Genomic DNA, 14,902 nt, shown 5'->3' on the forward strand with positions numbered 1-14,902 from the left:
TCGACAGTTTATTTTAAATAGTGAATATTTTTTAGTCGAATTAATCAACTTAGGTAAAATTATGAACGGTAAGAGGAAGAAGTGGGAGCTATTGTTAGATGACATGCATGGATATCAAAATTTGTAAAGATAAAAAGTGAGATATATTTTTGGTGTTAATAGCTTAAGTAACTTTTATAAAACAATCTGGTGGTGATTAACCATCTCAATTTGGATTGGATAAAAATAATAAAACAATACTAATAATGAAATTCATATTGTGGAAGTCAGTCACAATTATATGAAGCAAATTATTCAGATTCTTTCTGATAAATTATTAATACCTTTTGCCGTTTATTAATACCTTTTGCCGTTGACCATATGAAACTTGTTTGACAAATTATGAGTGTATGGTAGATTTTAAAAAAATGGTAGATGCATGTAATTACCAGTGAGTGACAAACAGCTCATGAATCATGATGATGTTTTCTGTAATACAAAATTTCCACAAAGATTACATTTTCATTGGCCCTACAAAAGTTTAAACTTTACACACCTTGCAATCTCATTGCATCTTTCAAAAAGTAGGAATATGATTAAACATTAAAGGTTTTATGCAATTATGCTGCACCTTCCAAAATGACAATAACATTTAAAGTATAGTGTTAACAAAATAAAAAGTTAGTAAAGATAGCTATGTACTCCACTGTTTTGAATTACTTTAAGTTATCTCAGAGATTGATACCACGTCTTGTTGCTAACTTGCAATTGCAAAGCATTGTTCTTCCCTTCTATTCTGAAAACTTTAAGCATAGTTCTTTCCTTCTGTTCTGAAAATTTGATTACTTTGATCTTGTTTGAGATCATGGCTGGAGTTCTTGTTGGTGGAGCTTTTCTGTCTGGCTTCATTAATGTTGTCCTTGACAGGCTCATTTCTGCTGATGCTGTCAACTTGGTTGTGGGTAAGAAGCTTAGCTCTGACTTGGTTGAGAGGCTGAGGAATGCTCTGACAGATGCTGGAGATCTTGTTGATGATGCAGAGTTCAAGCAACTGGATAACCATGATGTGAAGGAGTGGCTCAACTCTCTCCGTGATGCTCTTTACACTGCTGATGACTTGCTGGACCGCGTCTGCACCAAAGCCGCAACTCAAAAGGTCACTCTCTTGGGTAGAATCTTCAACTCTGAAGATAGGCAGATGGTGAATGAGATAGAAAGGGTGGTTAGAAGGATAGAAGATCTTGAGAACCGCAAAGGAAAGCTTGGGCTTGAAAAGATTTCCACTGCTAGCTTCTCCTGGAAAACTCCATCCACTTCTCTTGTAAAAGGGAATGTGTGTGGCAGGGAGGATGACAAGAAGGCCTTAATCAAGATGCTGAATGACAACAATGAGCATCACCTCTCTGTCATCTCTATTGTTGGCATGGGTGGTGTTGGTAAAACTACTTTAGCTCAATGGATGTACAATAATGCAGAGTTGATGGAGGGATTTGATCAGAAAGCATGGGTTTGTGTTTCGGAAAACTTCAATATTGTTGAGACTACAAGGAATATAGTAAAGCAGATCTCTACAAATACTCAGGATCTTGATAGCTTCAATTCAATTCAAGATGCTTTGAAGAAAGGATTGTCCGAAAAGAAGTTCTTTATTGTTGTGGATGATGTTTGGAGCAATGATCATCATCAATGGAAGGATTTTCTAGCCCCTTTTCAATATGGGGTTAAGGGAAGTACTATTCTTCTGACTACTCGCAAGGTAGATGTTGGTTCAGTTGTTCAAACAAATTATCAACCTCACTATCTCATTCCATTATCAGAAGACTACTGTTGGTCAGTATTTGCAGCCAATGCTTCTTTTCCAGAATCAAATGGGAACCCGACACTAGAAGGAATAGGCAGAAGCATTGCTAGGAAGTGTGATGGTTTGCCATTAGCAGCCGAAACCCTTGGTTGCTTGTGCAGAAGGCATGATGCTAAGGAATGGGAAAAAATCTTAAGGAGTGATATTTGGGGATTTTCTACAAATGACAGTAAGATTGTTCCAGCATTGTTAATTAGTTACTTTCACCTTGCTGCACATTTGAAGCGTTGTTTTGTTCATTGTGCACTGTTTCCAAAAGATTATCACTTTAAGAAAGATGAACTAATTTTGTTGTGGATGGCCGAAGATCTTTTAAGACTACCAAAGAGAGGAGAGAGCTTGGAAGAGGTTGGTTGCAAGTGTTTTGAAGAATTAGTTTCAAGGTTATTCTTTAAAAAGCTTCAAGACGATGATGAGTATTTTGTGATGCATGATCTCTTGCATGACTTGGCAATATTCCTTGCTGGAGATTTCTATTGTAGAATAGAAGAACTTGGTGAACAAGAGGAAAAGATGGTTCTCACTCGCCATTTGTCATATTTGCCACCTGGAAGGTTAGATCATCCAATCTCAAAAGTCTTTAACTCCAACGCGAGGCTGGAATCTTTCAGGACATCGTTGTATATCGATGATTTATTCAGCATGGAAAGTGTAGCATCTAAGTTTATATGCATGAGAGTTTTATCCTTTCATAAACTTGATGTATTACCTGATTCAATAGGTGAATCGATTCATCTACGGTATTTGAATCTCTCTTCTACTGACATTAACAGGTTGCCAGAATCATTGTGCAACTTGTATAATCTACGAACATTAATATTGTACGGATGTACTAAGTTGACCATGTTGCCGATTAACATGCACAATCTTGTGAATTTACGGCATCTTGATATTAGGAAAACTTGTTTGGAAGAAATGCCTGGAGGAATAAGCAAAATGAAACACTTGCATACCTTAAGTTCCTTTGTGGTGGGGAAGCGTGAAGATAATGGAATCAAGGAATTAGGAGGGCTCTCAAATCTTCATGGATCACTTGAGCTTAAGAAGTTGGAGAATATTGTTGATGTGAAAGAAGCAGAGAATGCAAGGATGACAAACAAGAATCTCATCAACGAATTATACTTGGAGTGGTCTTCAGGCGATGATATGGTTCCGAACACAAAAGCCGAAAGAGATATACTCGATAGCTTGCAACCTCACAACAGCTTGAAAGAGTTGACAATCAAAGGATACAAGGGTACAATATTTCCAGATTGGTTGGGGAACTGTTCATACAACAATATGACAAGTGTATCTCTGGAGTCTTGCAACAATTGCTGCATGCTGCCTTCACTTGGACAGTTGCCATCTCTTAAGGCCCTGCGCATTAAAGGTTTTGGTCAGCTGAAGTGTGTTGACATGGAGTTTTACAAGGGTATTTGTGACCCTTCTTTGCATATTGCTCCTCCTTTTCCTTTGTTGGAGAGTTTGGAATTTGATAACTTGCCATGTTGGGAGGAGTGGCACTTACCTGACTCAAAAGTTTTTCCTCAGCTTAAGAGTCTTGAAATAGGAGATTGTCGAATGTTAAAGGGAGATATGCTTCATCAGGTATTCATGAGATTTGTTTCTTCTTCGTCGGATGCTTTGAAAGTTCGCAAGCTAGTTATCCAATCTCTAAGAGCAGGGTTTGCAGATATGTCACTTAAAGGGGATAAATTATCAATTAGGGCATGTGAATCTGTGGTGGAGTCTGCATTTAACGAAATGATCGGCATTAACCATCTACCCTCCCTCCAAAAAATAGAAATCTTGGGGTGTTCATTTGCTGTGTCCTGGCCGGACAATTGTTTATTACCCAAATGTTTGCAAAAGCTCGCAATCCGGCAATGCAGAAAACTGGAATTCCTGGACCAGAAGTATGATTTGGTAAAGCTACAAATAGAAGACAGTTGTGATTCACTGACCTCCTTGTCGTTGGATGTCTTTCCCAATCTCAAGAATCTCGAGATAATAGGGTGTAGGAATCTGGAATCAGTGTCAATGTCAGAGGCACCACACGCTGCTCTTCAACGTCTCTCCATTAGTTTCTGCGAGAAATTAGTGTCATTTGCAGGAGAAGGACTGGCTGCACCCAACTTGACTCATCTTCAAGTCAAAGGGTGCTGGAAGTTGGAGGCATTACCACGTGACATGAAGAGTCTACTCCCAAGTCTACAGTCTCTCAAGATATCTGGTTGCTCTGACATGTGCAGGTTGGCAGAGGGTGATTTGCCGCCTAACTTGAAATCACTTTATGTGGGAATTTGCGAGCAACAAATTAGGGATCTATCGTGGATGGGCAATTTGGACGCCCTCACTCATCTTACACTTTATGGTTATAAGTGTAAGAACATAAAGTCATACCCAGAGGTGGGTTCGCTGCCTCACCTTCCCTCCCTTACCACTCTTGTGATATTGCACTTCCGTAATCTGGAGACATTGGAGTGCAACGAGCTTCTCCGCCTCACCTCCCTTCAACAACTATACATTGGTTGGTGTCCAAAGCTGGAGAATATGGAAGGAGAAAAGCTGCCTCCCTCTCTCTTGCTACTTGACGTTTATAGTTGTGGTTTGCTGGAAGAACACTGCAAGAACAAGCATCAACTAATCTGGCCCAAAATTTCCCACATCCCCACCATTCAAGTCAATGGCAAGAAACTTTCCTGAATAGAGATTTCTGAGCAGGTAAATCTCTAATCTTCATGTTTCTCATGCTAAATTGACACACGCATAAATTTCCATTTCCTTCAGGAGAAAAATAATTCTATCTTTCTTTGACAATTGAAATCGTATGCCAAATTGCAATCTTTTCTTTCATTTATCTGGGAAGCTCAAACTTTGCAGTTGTAGTTAAAGAAATATCTTTTGTTTCTTTCACAAACTCATTGCTCTCTCTAATACTTATTAACATTCATATTTTTCAATAAAGACAGTGACTATCTTTTGTGTGTATCCAACATTTAAGAATTTTTTTAGATGTATTAAACAAAGAGTTTGGTTTACCCGGTCATCCAATTAGATTCATGCATTTAGATGACTTTTGAAGTGATGAGTTTGAAACTTAGTTACTTTAGTGGATTTAAGAATTATTTGTTGTGTACCTGAAGCTGTGCTTACAAAGTTCGGATACCAAAGGAAGACATCATGGAGAAAGTTGGAATGGCACTTCTTATTGAAAAGATTCTTTTTTTTGTTGCTATGTTTCTCTTTTCCTCTATATAATTTTATTTTTGCTGTTTTGCACAGAAAAAAAATCAAATAATAGCTTGATTTGTGGAAAGAAAAGAGTTATAAAATGGTATGTGCAGTTTGTACATATATTAACCTGCAGTGGGATTCAAATGATTTAAGAAAAAGAATTGTCATAGAATATTTGATCGTTTTGGACTGAATTGAAGAGGATAGCTACAAATATACAGGGTTATTTTTATGCAAAGTCAGTGTATTATGTGTATGGAAAAATTTTTCCTTTTATAGCTTGTAGTATTATAACCATCATCACTTTAGTTTCTTTATAATTGCTCTAGTTCTGTTTTGACTTCCTGTTTTTGGGTGTCATTTCTTTTCTCAAACCAATAATCCAACATTGTGTTAATGAGGTTTTCACATAAGTGTGTCTGTGGTTATTGTGATGACATTATGACAAACATTTAGTTTTGAAATTTATATATATATAATTTGTGTTTCAGGAAATACTTTGAAGATCAAGCAGCAATTGTCCTGAGAGCATTGCAGTTCTGGCTGGAATGGATCTTGAATGCCAGTTTCAGTCAAAACAAGCAAAAGAAATGAAGAATCATTTTCCACCTTTACTTTTGTTTTTCCAAAGAAAAAATAAGATTGAAAGATAACGGATGCCATTATGAAAATTAGTAATAGCACATGGGTAGAAGAGATGATAAAGTTGCTATTAGAATGAAGGAGCATAACAGGTGAAGGAGTTGTAAATATCAATTCACATCAAATCATAGCTTTTCTTTTTCTTTTTATTTGTATATTTCTTTGATGTTTTATCGTTGATATCCAATGCATGAATACATGAGTTCAATTTGGAATTCTCTTACTACTTAGTCACGAGCGACCAATGGTAAAATAAATATTTGTTCATTGTATTCCAAAGATGAACACTACAAATTTAAATATTAAAAATAAAGATCATACTAAGATTCAATGGTAATAAATGAACCATATCCCAAAACTAGTAAAATAAAATTAAAAAAGAAGGCTGTTTTCAAAAACATTTCTCTAATTTGGAGCATGTATCTTACTGCCTAATGCCTATTAAGTATTGTGTGCTGACATTTTATCATTTTCTTGAGGCAAAATTTGTCTGATATTGATGTAAGTGAACCAGATTTTTGTGACCATATATTATATGAAAAATGTTATATATTAAAATTGGCACACAAACTTTTAGACACTTAATGTATGATTATTGATTAAAATATAGTTTCTAAATATTTCTATTAAATTCAATGGATGTCTCAAATAGACATAAGTGTAAATGATCAGTTGCTATATCATACACTGAAGCAAAGTGATAGCACCAGATTAGTTAAGTGGTAGGTAGGATTGTTTTTTAGTGTGTAAGATTGTTTTGGTGTGGATTTTGAGAGTGTTTTCTTCAAGCTAAGTAGATACTTACTTGGTGATGAATTTATTTGTTAAGAGGTTGTTAGTTAATGATATCAGATAAGACAGTGTGTTTGAAGGTGTAAATTTAGAGTTTTATTCGAATGATGTTTTGTTTGTTTTTGAGATCTTGTTAGTATTGGATCATTTTGTCTTTAGTAGTTTTTCTATTTCAGAGTTAAAGCATTTTTGAACTATTCGAGAAAAACAATTGAAGTGGTAGGTGAGTTTTGTTCCTTCTTTAATAGTCTTGACTTTCAGTCTTTAAGGTGGAAAAAGTTTGTACAAAAAAAGTAGTAGTGCCAAATTCATACTATAAGACAAAAACATAGTTCCTTGAACTTTATTAATCAATTCATAAGAATAAAGGTTGGATAGTCCTACACGGAAAGAATTGCTAGCATTTATATATATATACTCATAAATAAATACATATGCAGCAAAACTTGTAAGATCCTTACACAAGAAAAGAAAGAGGGAAAAAATGGCTGAGAATACAACTCAACATGTAGTGATGCTTCCATGGTCTGCATTTGGCCATTTGATTCCATTTTTCCAACTCTCCATATCCATAGCCAAATCAGGAATTCATGTCTCCTTCATTTCAACACCAAAGAACATTCAAAGGCTTCCAAAGCCACCTTCAGATTTATCTCATCTTTTACATTTGGTGGAAATTCCATTTCCATCATCATTAGACTCATCACAACTCTCTGGTGGTGAGGCCACCATGGACATCCCATTTGACAAGATTCAGTACCTGAAGTTGGCATGGGATCAGATGCAAAATCCAGTTAAGGAATTTGTGTCTAAATTGCTACCAAATTGGATCATTTGTGACTTTCATCCACATTGGATTGTAGAGATAGCACAAGAGCTTCATGTGAAACTCATGTACTTCTCTGTTTACTCTGCTTCCACTATTGTGTTCTATGGACCACCCGATCGAATGAGAGCTAAAACATCACCAGAAGACCTGACATCACCAAGAGAATGGATGAATTTTCCGTCTTCAGTGGCTTTCCAACGAAATGAGGCCATTGCGTTCTACCAAGATGCACATGTAGAAAATGTGTCCGGTTTAAGAGACATTGATAGGTTTGCCAAGATGATAGGTGCCTCAAATGCTGTAGCATTTCGCAGCTGCTATGAGATGGAAGGTGAGTATTTGAATCTATACCAAGAACTTATTGGGAAGCCAGTGATTCCTATAGGTTTGCTTCCTCCGGAGAAGCCGGAGAGAAGACTTGTTGATGAGTCATGGAGGAAGACATTCGAGTGGCTTGACGCGCAAGAAACAAAATCGGTAGTCTTTGTTGGGTTTGGTAGTGAGTGTAAATTGACCAAAGAGCAAGTTTTTGAGATAGCTTATGGATTAGAGCTTTCTGAATTTCCATTTTTATGGACATTGAGAAAACCAAGTTGGGCAATTCATGATCATGATTCTCTGCCTCTTGGATTTTGTGAAAGAACATCAAAGAGAGGAAAAGTTTGTTTTGGATGGGCACCACAAAAGGAAATTTTGGCACATAAATCTATTGGGGGGTCTTTGTTTCATTCTGGCTGGGGATCTATAATTGAGACTTTGATGTTTGGCCACACTCTTGTAGTGTTGCCATTTGTTGTTGATCAACCTCTTAATGCAAAGGCTTTGCTTGATAAGGGTCTTGCCATTGAAGTGAAAAGAAACAATGAAGATGGTTCATTTAGTAGAGATGACATAGCCAAATGCCTTAGAGAAGCTATGGTATTGCAGGAAGGAGAGAAGCTCAGAATAAAGACTAGAGAAGTTGCTAAAGTTGTAGGAGATTTGAAGCTTCACCATGGTTACATGGAAGCATTTGTCAAGTTTCTTAAGACTTAATGAATTTCCGAATAGATCTTGTTTTTTAGCCTAAATTTTTCTTATTTTGAATAATTAATGAATAAACTCTTTGGGTTGTGTTTGATAAGTGAGATACTAAGATCTTGTATCTCTTTCTTTGTCTTTATCACCATTATTCTAAAATTTCTAGCATATGAAAAATAGAATTTAATTTTGATGCACTGCCAGTGTAAAATAGTTTTTTTGGTTAAGCATATTCAATATTTTTTTTCGCTAGTTTACACTTGAATCACCACATTAAACACGATGCAAAATAGCATCCACAAATTATGGCTGAAGTTAGATCAAGTGTTGATATTTTTTGGTTTGTGTGGCAGAAATTTTCCAAGTATATATTTTGGAAATCATCTGATTTTTGTGATCACATGTATATTACATTGAAGCAAAATGGTGGTAGTATATATATGCAACAAAACTTAGAACTGAGAAGGACTTTAACAATGAAGAAGACAAATATTAATGAAGATTGGATGGTTAAGATCTTGATCTTGAATAATCGTTTCTTAATATTTAAATGGTAATTAATGCACCACAAAACATTATTTGACAGTTGATATTAAATGTTGAATATTTTTTAGTCGAATTATTCAACTTAGGTAAAAACTCACGTATAATTGTATTCATGTTAAGTTGTTAATTAACAACCGTTAAATAATTTGATGTCTGATTAAATTATTATCTATCGGTCTTAGTTAACTTCATATGAAAACAACTGCATGTGAGTTTCCATCATCAACTTATTGGCCAACAGTAAACCTTATTTGGAGTTTAAATTTGCGACAGATTAGTTCTTGGCGTACCGAGTTAGAAAATACCGTAGAAAACAAACAAAAAAAATCAGATGTTATCATGTAATATGATCCAAATACCCATGAGAAAGGCTAAGAAAGTAAGGATGACAACGACACCACCAGACCAAGTGTGGCTGTGTGGGGCGAGCTGGGACAAGTTGGATAGTGCCAAAACCCATGGCAATCCCCAAAAGAAGGTTGAGTCCATATATTTCAAATGAGGAATGCTAAAGAAACCAGTCAAATTTATTGTATTTGGTCAGTAGTTAGTCAGTAATGTTTAAAAGTGTATGCTAAAAGTACGTTGTTAGATTACTAGACTAAAAGAATTGGACTGACTGCTAAAAATATTGGTCATAAACAATAAATTCTTCTAGTCCTTGAGCTTTTCTCATTTCGAATTTCGGCACGTGACAAAATACCAATTTAGTTAGGTAAGGTTAGAAGTGAAGGTTGAGATTTTTCTCCTTGCTCTAGATATATATATGGCAGTTTTTGTTTTGTCAATGACCAAATACAACTCAGATGATCCTCCACCACAGAAAAAGAAAAAGAAAATGGCAGAGAGTAGAACTCACGTAGTGATGCTTCCATGGTGTGCCTTTGATCACTTGATACCATTTTTCCAACTTTCCATATCCTTAGCCAAATCTGGTGTTCATGTCTCATTCATATCAACACCAAGAAACATTCAAAGGCTTCCGAAACCACCTTCAACTTTGGCTCATTTGTTAGATTTGGTCGAACTTCCATTGCCATCCTTAGACGCCGGCCTCTTGCCCGAAGGAGCTGAGGCCACCGTGGACATTCCATCTGATAAAATTCAATACTTAAAATTGGCAACTGATCAACTTCAACATCCAGTGAAGCAATTAGTGGCCAATTGGTTACCGGATTGGATAATATGTGATTTTCATTCATACTGGATTGTAGACATTGCCCAGGAGTTTCAGGTGAAACTACAGTTTTTTTCGGTTATTACTGCTTCGGCTCAAGTGTTCTTTGGACCACCTGGTGCAAGGGGTGCGCTCCCATCTCCGAAAGATCTAACAGTACCGCCGGAATGGGTTACTTTTCCATCTTCAGTGGCTTACCAGATGCATGAAGCCATTGCTATTTTTGATGGTGCCTACCAGGAAAATGTTTCCGGCCTAAGCGACCTAGAAAGGTTTAACAAGGTATTTGGTGCTTCGCAAGCTGTGTTATTTCGCAGCTGCCACGAGATTGAAGGTGAGTATCTGAATCTGTACCAAGAATTGATTGGGAAGCCAGTTATTCCCATTGGTCTGCTTCCTCCAGATAAGCCAGAGAGAAAAATTGTTGATGAGTCTTGGTGTAAGACATTTGAGTGGCTTGATGCGCAAGCAACCAAATCAGTAGTCTTTGTGGGGTTTGGGAGTGAGTGTAAATTGAGTAAGGATCAAGTTTTTGAGATAGCTTATGGATTAGAGCTTTCTGAATTGCCCTTTCTATGGAGCCTGAGAAAACCAAGTTGGGCAATTCATGATCATGAATCTCTACCTCTTGGTTTCGTTGAAAGAACATCAAAGAGAGGAAAAGTATGCATGGGATGGGCACCACAACAGGAAATTCTGGCACATCCATCTATTGGGGGATCTTTTTTTCATTCTGGTTGGGGATCTGTGATTGAAAATCTGCAATTTGGAAACACTCTTGTTGTGTTGCCCTTCATTGTTGATCAACCTCTTACCGCGAGGTTTTTGGTCGAAAAGGGATTGGCGATTGAAGTGAAAAGAAACAACGAAGATGGGTCGTTCAGTCGAGATGACATAGCCAAATCCCTTAGAGAAGCAATGGTTATGGAGGAAGGAGAGAAGGTCAGAAACAAAACAAGAGATGCTGCTAATGTTGTAGGAAACTTGAAGCTACACCAGGATTACATGGCGGAATTTGTCAAGTTTCTTAAGACAGGAATCTGGAAACAGATCTAGTCATACTGTTGTAGCAATGTTTGGATTTCCATTTAGAACTTCAAAGCTATGGCTTTCGGACAAAGAGCTACAATAGAATAACCTTTGACCAAACGTTAAGCTTTCCAAATGGGGATTCAAATATGCTAATAGATTCTTTAAGAGTGTTGATATGTGATTTCAGTAATCCTTTGTAAATGATAAATAAATAAACCGTACCAGTGAGTAACCTATGTAAGTGAGCGAACATGATTGTCTTGGTTTGAGAAGTAATGCAGATTTGGAATGAATATTTAAGAATGCATATTGAAATAAAAATATAATGTGAATATGTGATCACCAATAGTAATTGGGCATTCATTCTTTAATTATGATACACAGAAACAACTGAACAATCATCAGAGTTAGAGTTTAAAGTTCATCAACTGAGTGTGTAAGATTCTCACATGAATCGTGCTAAATTGCTGTAGAACTGACATGCAAAATTAAAATCTGTAGTCAAAAGATGCAAACTACAAGTATTAATTACAAAAATACATTTGGTTCTCGCTTGGAAACTGATTTTTGTGTGAAATAATACTCTTGTTTTTCAGAATCTGTTTCAGGGACTACATAATTTGAACCCAAAAGAGGAGAGGGGTAAAAAATTCTATCCATAGACACAAGTAGAGCATGTTAACATCCATTCAGGCCTTGTATTAGTGTAAAACTTTTCGCAAGTATATGAATCATGTCTTCAAAAATAATCAACCTGGCAATGTGCTGCCAAGAGCTATCCCATGATTCTTAATGACCTGAACTGCATGCAGGAGAACGTCTTGTTCTGCAGCAAATAACTCATCTTTGCGCTGCAAGAAAAGAGAAAAATTAGATATGCATCAGAGATAAAAAGATGTGCAGCAAAATATAAAGGTGAATAAGGGGCAGAAAGCATTTGAGAACTCCTCTTCCGAAAGCATTTTATAAACAAAAACCATTCACTGAGAAAATATCGACTGAATCTGGGATTTAGGTGGGTGCAGTACCATGTGTTTGAGGTTGTATCCAATAGTCAATTCTGCATATGAACTTTCCACTCTTGACAAGAAACAGTAAGGAACCTCTTTTCCCAAGAACACCTTTGCATGTGATCTTAGCATGCTTTTTATATCCTCAGATAACTGGGGAATCTTACTTAAATCCTCAATTTGCAGAGGGATTTTGCTGATGATGCCACGACACTCAGCACGAGATTTGTTCACTATAACCTGCAACGTATGCATGGAAAAGAAGGTTATAACTTATAAGTATGATCACTGAAGCAGCGAATCTGCATGTGTGAATGAGATGCATGAACTTCAACATTTACACATGTTATCACGTCTGTAGGAGAAGTTTCCTAGCACGAAATACAAAACATAACATAGTCTTAGGAATACAAGACAAGCCAAGGTAACATTTGTTTCTTACATGATGTATCCCTATTTATCTCTTTCTTATTAAGTTATTATGCATAAACAAATTATGATTGAAAAAATTTCCATGAAGAGAAAAGAACAACCTAGCATCTTCTAACACAATGGAGGACACAAGAATTACAAATAAATTTAAGTGACACGCACAAACTATTGCTTGGAAAATCAAAAACAACTCTCTCTCTCTCTCTCTCTCTCTCTCTCTTACATCTTAAGTTATGTACAAAAACCCCGGAAAAAAGGGAGAAAGCAAAACTTACCTGGCTAGAAAAAAAGGAATTCGGCACTATGACTGGAAACTTCTCAGTACTCAGCAACGATGTTGTAGTAAGGCCCATTTCCACCACTTGACCCTCAACTGAGCCAGCCTGCAATTTGTGCAATTTGTCAGATTTGGAAAAAGATGATGCACACAAGTCGGAAAAATAACTTCTACAAAATAAAATAAAAAGAAATAGTCATTAATTTGCACCTATTCAATCAACATACTTTTATTGTATCTCCTATTGAAAAGGGCCTGGAAAACTGCATAGATAAACCACTGAAAACATTGCCAAGGATATCTCTTGCGGCAAAAGCAGTAGCAACTCCTGTATGAAGGTAAAAGAACGAGCAGCATAAAATCACCCATTTGTCATTCGCTCAGGACAGGAAACAGTGTTATAAAAGAAGAATTCAGTTCAGCAAACAAAAGAAAAGGACACATTATCAAACAGGAAAAGAAACTCCTACAGAGAGCAAGTTATACATTTCTCTTCTTCACGAAACCAAGTTATGCAATCTTTTTTCAGTTCAACTCATTCAACAATCCCAAAGCATCATAATCTGTAAAATATATCTATGGAATACGTACCTCCGATACCACCAACAGTTACAATAGATTGCACAGCCACACCACAAGCCTCAGCCAAAGCCATTATACCAATCACAAACAGACCAACAGATGAAATTCTATCTAGAGTGAGCAATTTCTCCTTGTCAAGTCCAAGTAAACCTTGATTGGACAGGGTACGATGAAACACATTTGTCTTCCATCTATGCAAAAACCATACAAATGAAATAATCGCTGCGCCCCTCCAAGCCGGCACAAGATATTGTGAAGTTATAGTTGTTGGAGCTACCATTGCACCACTGGAAATCAAAGTCAATTGTCATGAACTGAAAATTGAAAATTTAATACAAAAAAAAAAGGACTAAAAATGTTTCTAAATTTGAAAGTCACTAACATCTGTGATAATGTGATGAAGGTAACTAAATATCGCACTGGGTCTTCCATAGCACCCCAAAAGCTTTTCTCATAAGCAACTTGTTCCCATGATGTGCTTCCAGGTATTAGAGAAATTGGACCTTTCATTGCATATTTGTGAAATTTCCTCAAAATCCAAGGCATCAAAAACCAAGCTACTAGAGTAGCAGTTAATGTACTACCAACTGGAATAACCACCTTGTTAAGATACGGATGTGAATCAAGCAACTGTTGAGCATATGGAGTCAGCTCATCCGAGGCTTCTTTAACCTTTTCTCCAGCATGTGTTGCTGTCTCTACCACACTCTTCCATGTATCTTTCATCTTCTCAGCTAGATCACCAGCAACAACAGAATCATCACCGGCATTCACATCACCAGCACCAGCAGCAACTTCTGTGCCATTATGATCCCTGCTACCTTTGCCACCCAAAACCGACGAATATGTCCGGCAATTCAACATGGGGCTCATTGAAGCAAAAGGAAGAGCACCCCGGATTCGAAAGCTAGGCAACATCCCAGGATAAACTAATGCATTGTGTTTGGTAATAACAGGGGAACTACTAGCATGACATTCAGAAGGAATACTACTAAACTGATTCTTAGTGAAAATTCGAGGTGACTGTAACTCCCTTTTGTAATAAACATTGCTAAGTGAATCACTAGGCAACCTTGCACTTCTTGCAAGATTCATATCCACACTATTGTGACACAGTTCAACATTCAGAGAACCCTTGATTGAACTCTGGAGGCGTTTTAAATGGGAAAACCTAACAGCAGCCATTTTATCAAAAACCTACAAGCAGTTCAGCATTTCAAAGAAGAAAAACAATCCATTGTTCGATAATTGATAATGGTTTTAATCCAAAGTCCAGAATCACCTCAAAATCTGCAAATTCAAAAACAGTATCACACACCAATTCTCAACACAATTAACATGCTAAGATTCAATCACATTGAAAAAATATAAAAAGGAAAAAAAAATTATATCAGAATGATTGAATAGGTTAGTGAACCCTAAGATTTTTGCAGAGGGTAAAAACACAAATGCGATACAGAAGAAAGTAATTGGTTTTGTGAATTCGATTTTCGTGCGTTTTATG

At 36.6% G+C, this 14,902-nt stretch overlaps 4 protein-coding genes across 4 annotated transcripts; 3 read left to right on the forward strand and 1 right to left on the reverse strand.

Annotated features, from left to right (window-relative positions):
* Positions 419-5,927, forward strand: LOC107621768 (putative disease resistance protein At3g14460). The gene is made up of 2 exons (XM_016323773.2): positions 419-4,546; positions 5,551-5,927. Exon 1 carries the CDS (start codon positions 845-847, stop codon positions 4,526-4,528), a length of 3,684 nt encoding a protein of 1,227 aa, XP_016179259.1. The 5' UTR covers positions 419-844; the 3' UTR covers positions 4,529-4,546; positions 5,551-5,927.
* LOC107628109 (putative UDP-rhamnose:rhamnosyltransferase 1) lies at positions 6,918-8,446 on the forward strand. The gene has a single exon (XM_016330917.2). The coding sequence runs from the start codon at positions 6,978-6,980 to the stop codon at positions 8,355-8,357; it is 1,380 nt and encodes a 459-aa protein (XP_016186403.1). The 5' UTR covers positions 6,918-6,977; the 3' UTR covers positions 8,358-8,446.
* On the forward strand, positions 9,636-11,356 carry LOC107628110 (UDP-glycosyltransferase 91C1-like). Its single transcript, XM_016330918.2, has one exon. The coding sequence runs from the start codon at positions 9,655-9,657 to the stop codon at positions 11,119-11,121; it is 1,467 nt and encodes a 488-aa protein (XP_016186404.2). The 5' UTR covers positions 9,636-9,654; the 3' UTR covers positions 11,122-11,356.
* LOC107621785 (mechanosensitive ion channel protein 1, mitochondrial) lies at positions 11,434-14,851 on the reverse strand. The gene is made up of 6 exons (XM_016323786.2): positions 13,781-14,851; positions 13,408-13,685; positions 13,044-13,144; positions 12,815-12,922; positions 12,126-12,347; positions 11,434-11,948 (listed from the first exon to the last, which is right to left on the reverse strand). Exons 1-6 carry the CDS (start codon positions 14,581-14,583, stop codon positions 11,847-11,849), a joined length of 1,614 nt encoding a protein of 537 aa, XP_016179272.1. The 5' UTR covers positions 14,584-14,851; the 3' UTR covers positions 11,434-11,846.

This window comes from Arachis ipaensis, chromosome B02 (assembly GCF_000816755.2).
Source record: "Arachis ipaensis cultivar K30076 chromosome B02, Araip1.1, whole genome shotgun sequence".
Lineage (NCBI taxonomy): Eukaryota > Viridiplantae > Streptophyta > Magnoliopsida > Fabales > Fabaceae > Arachis > Arachis ipaensis.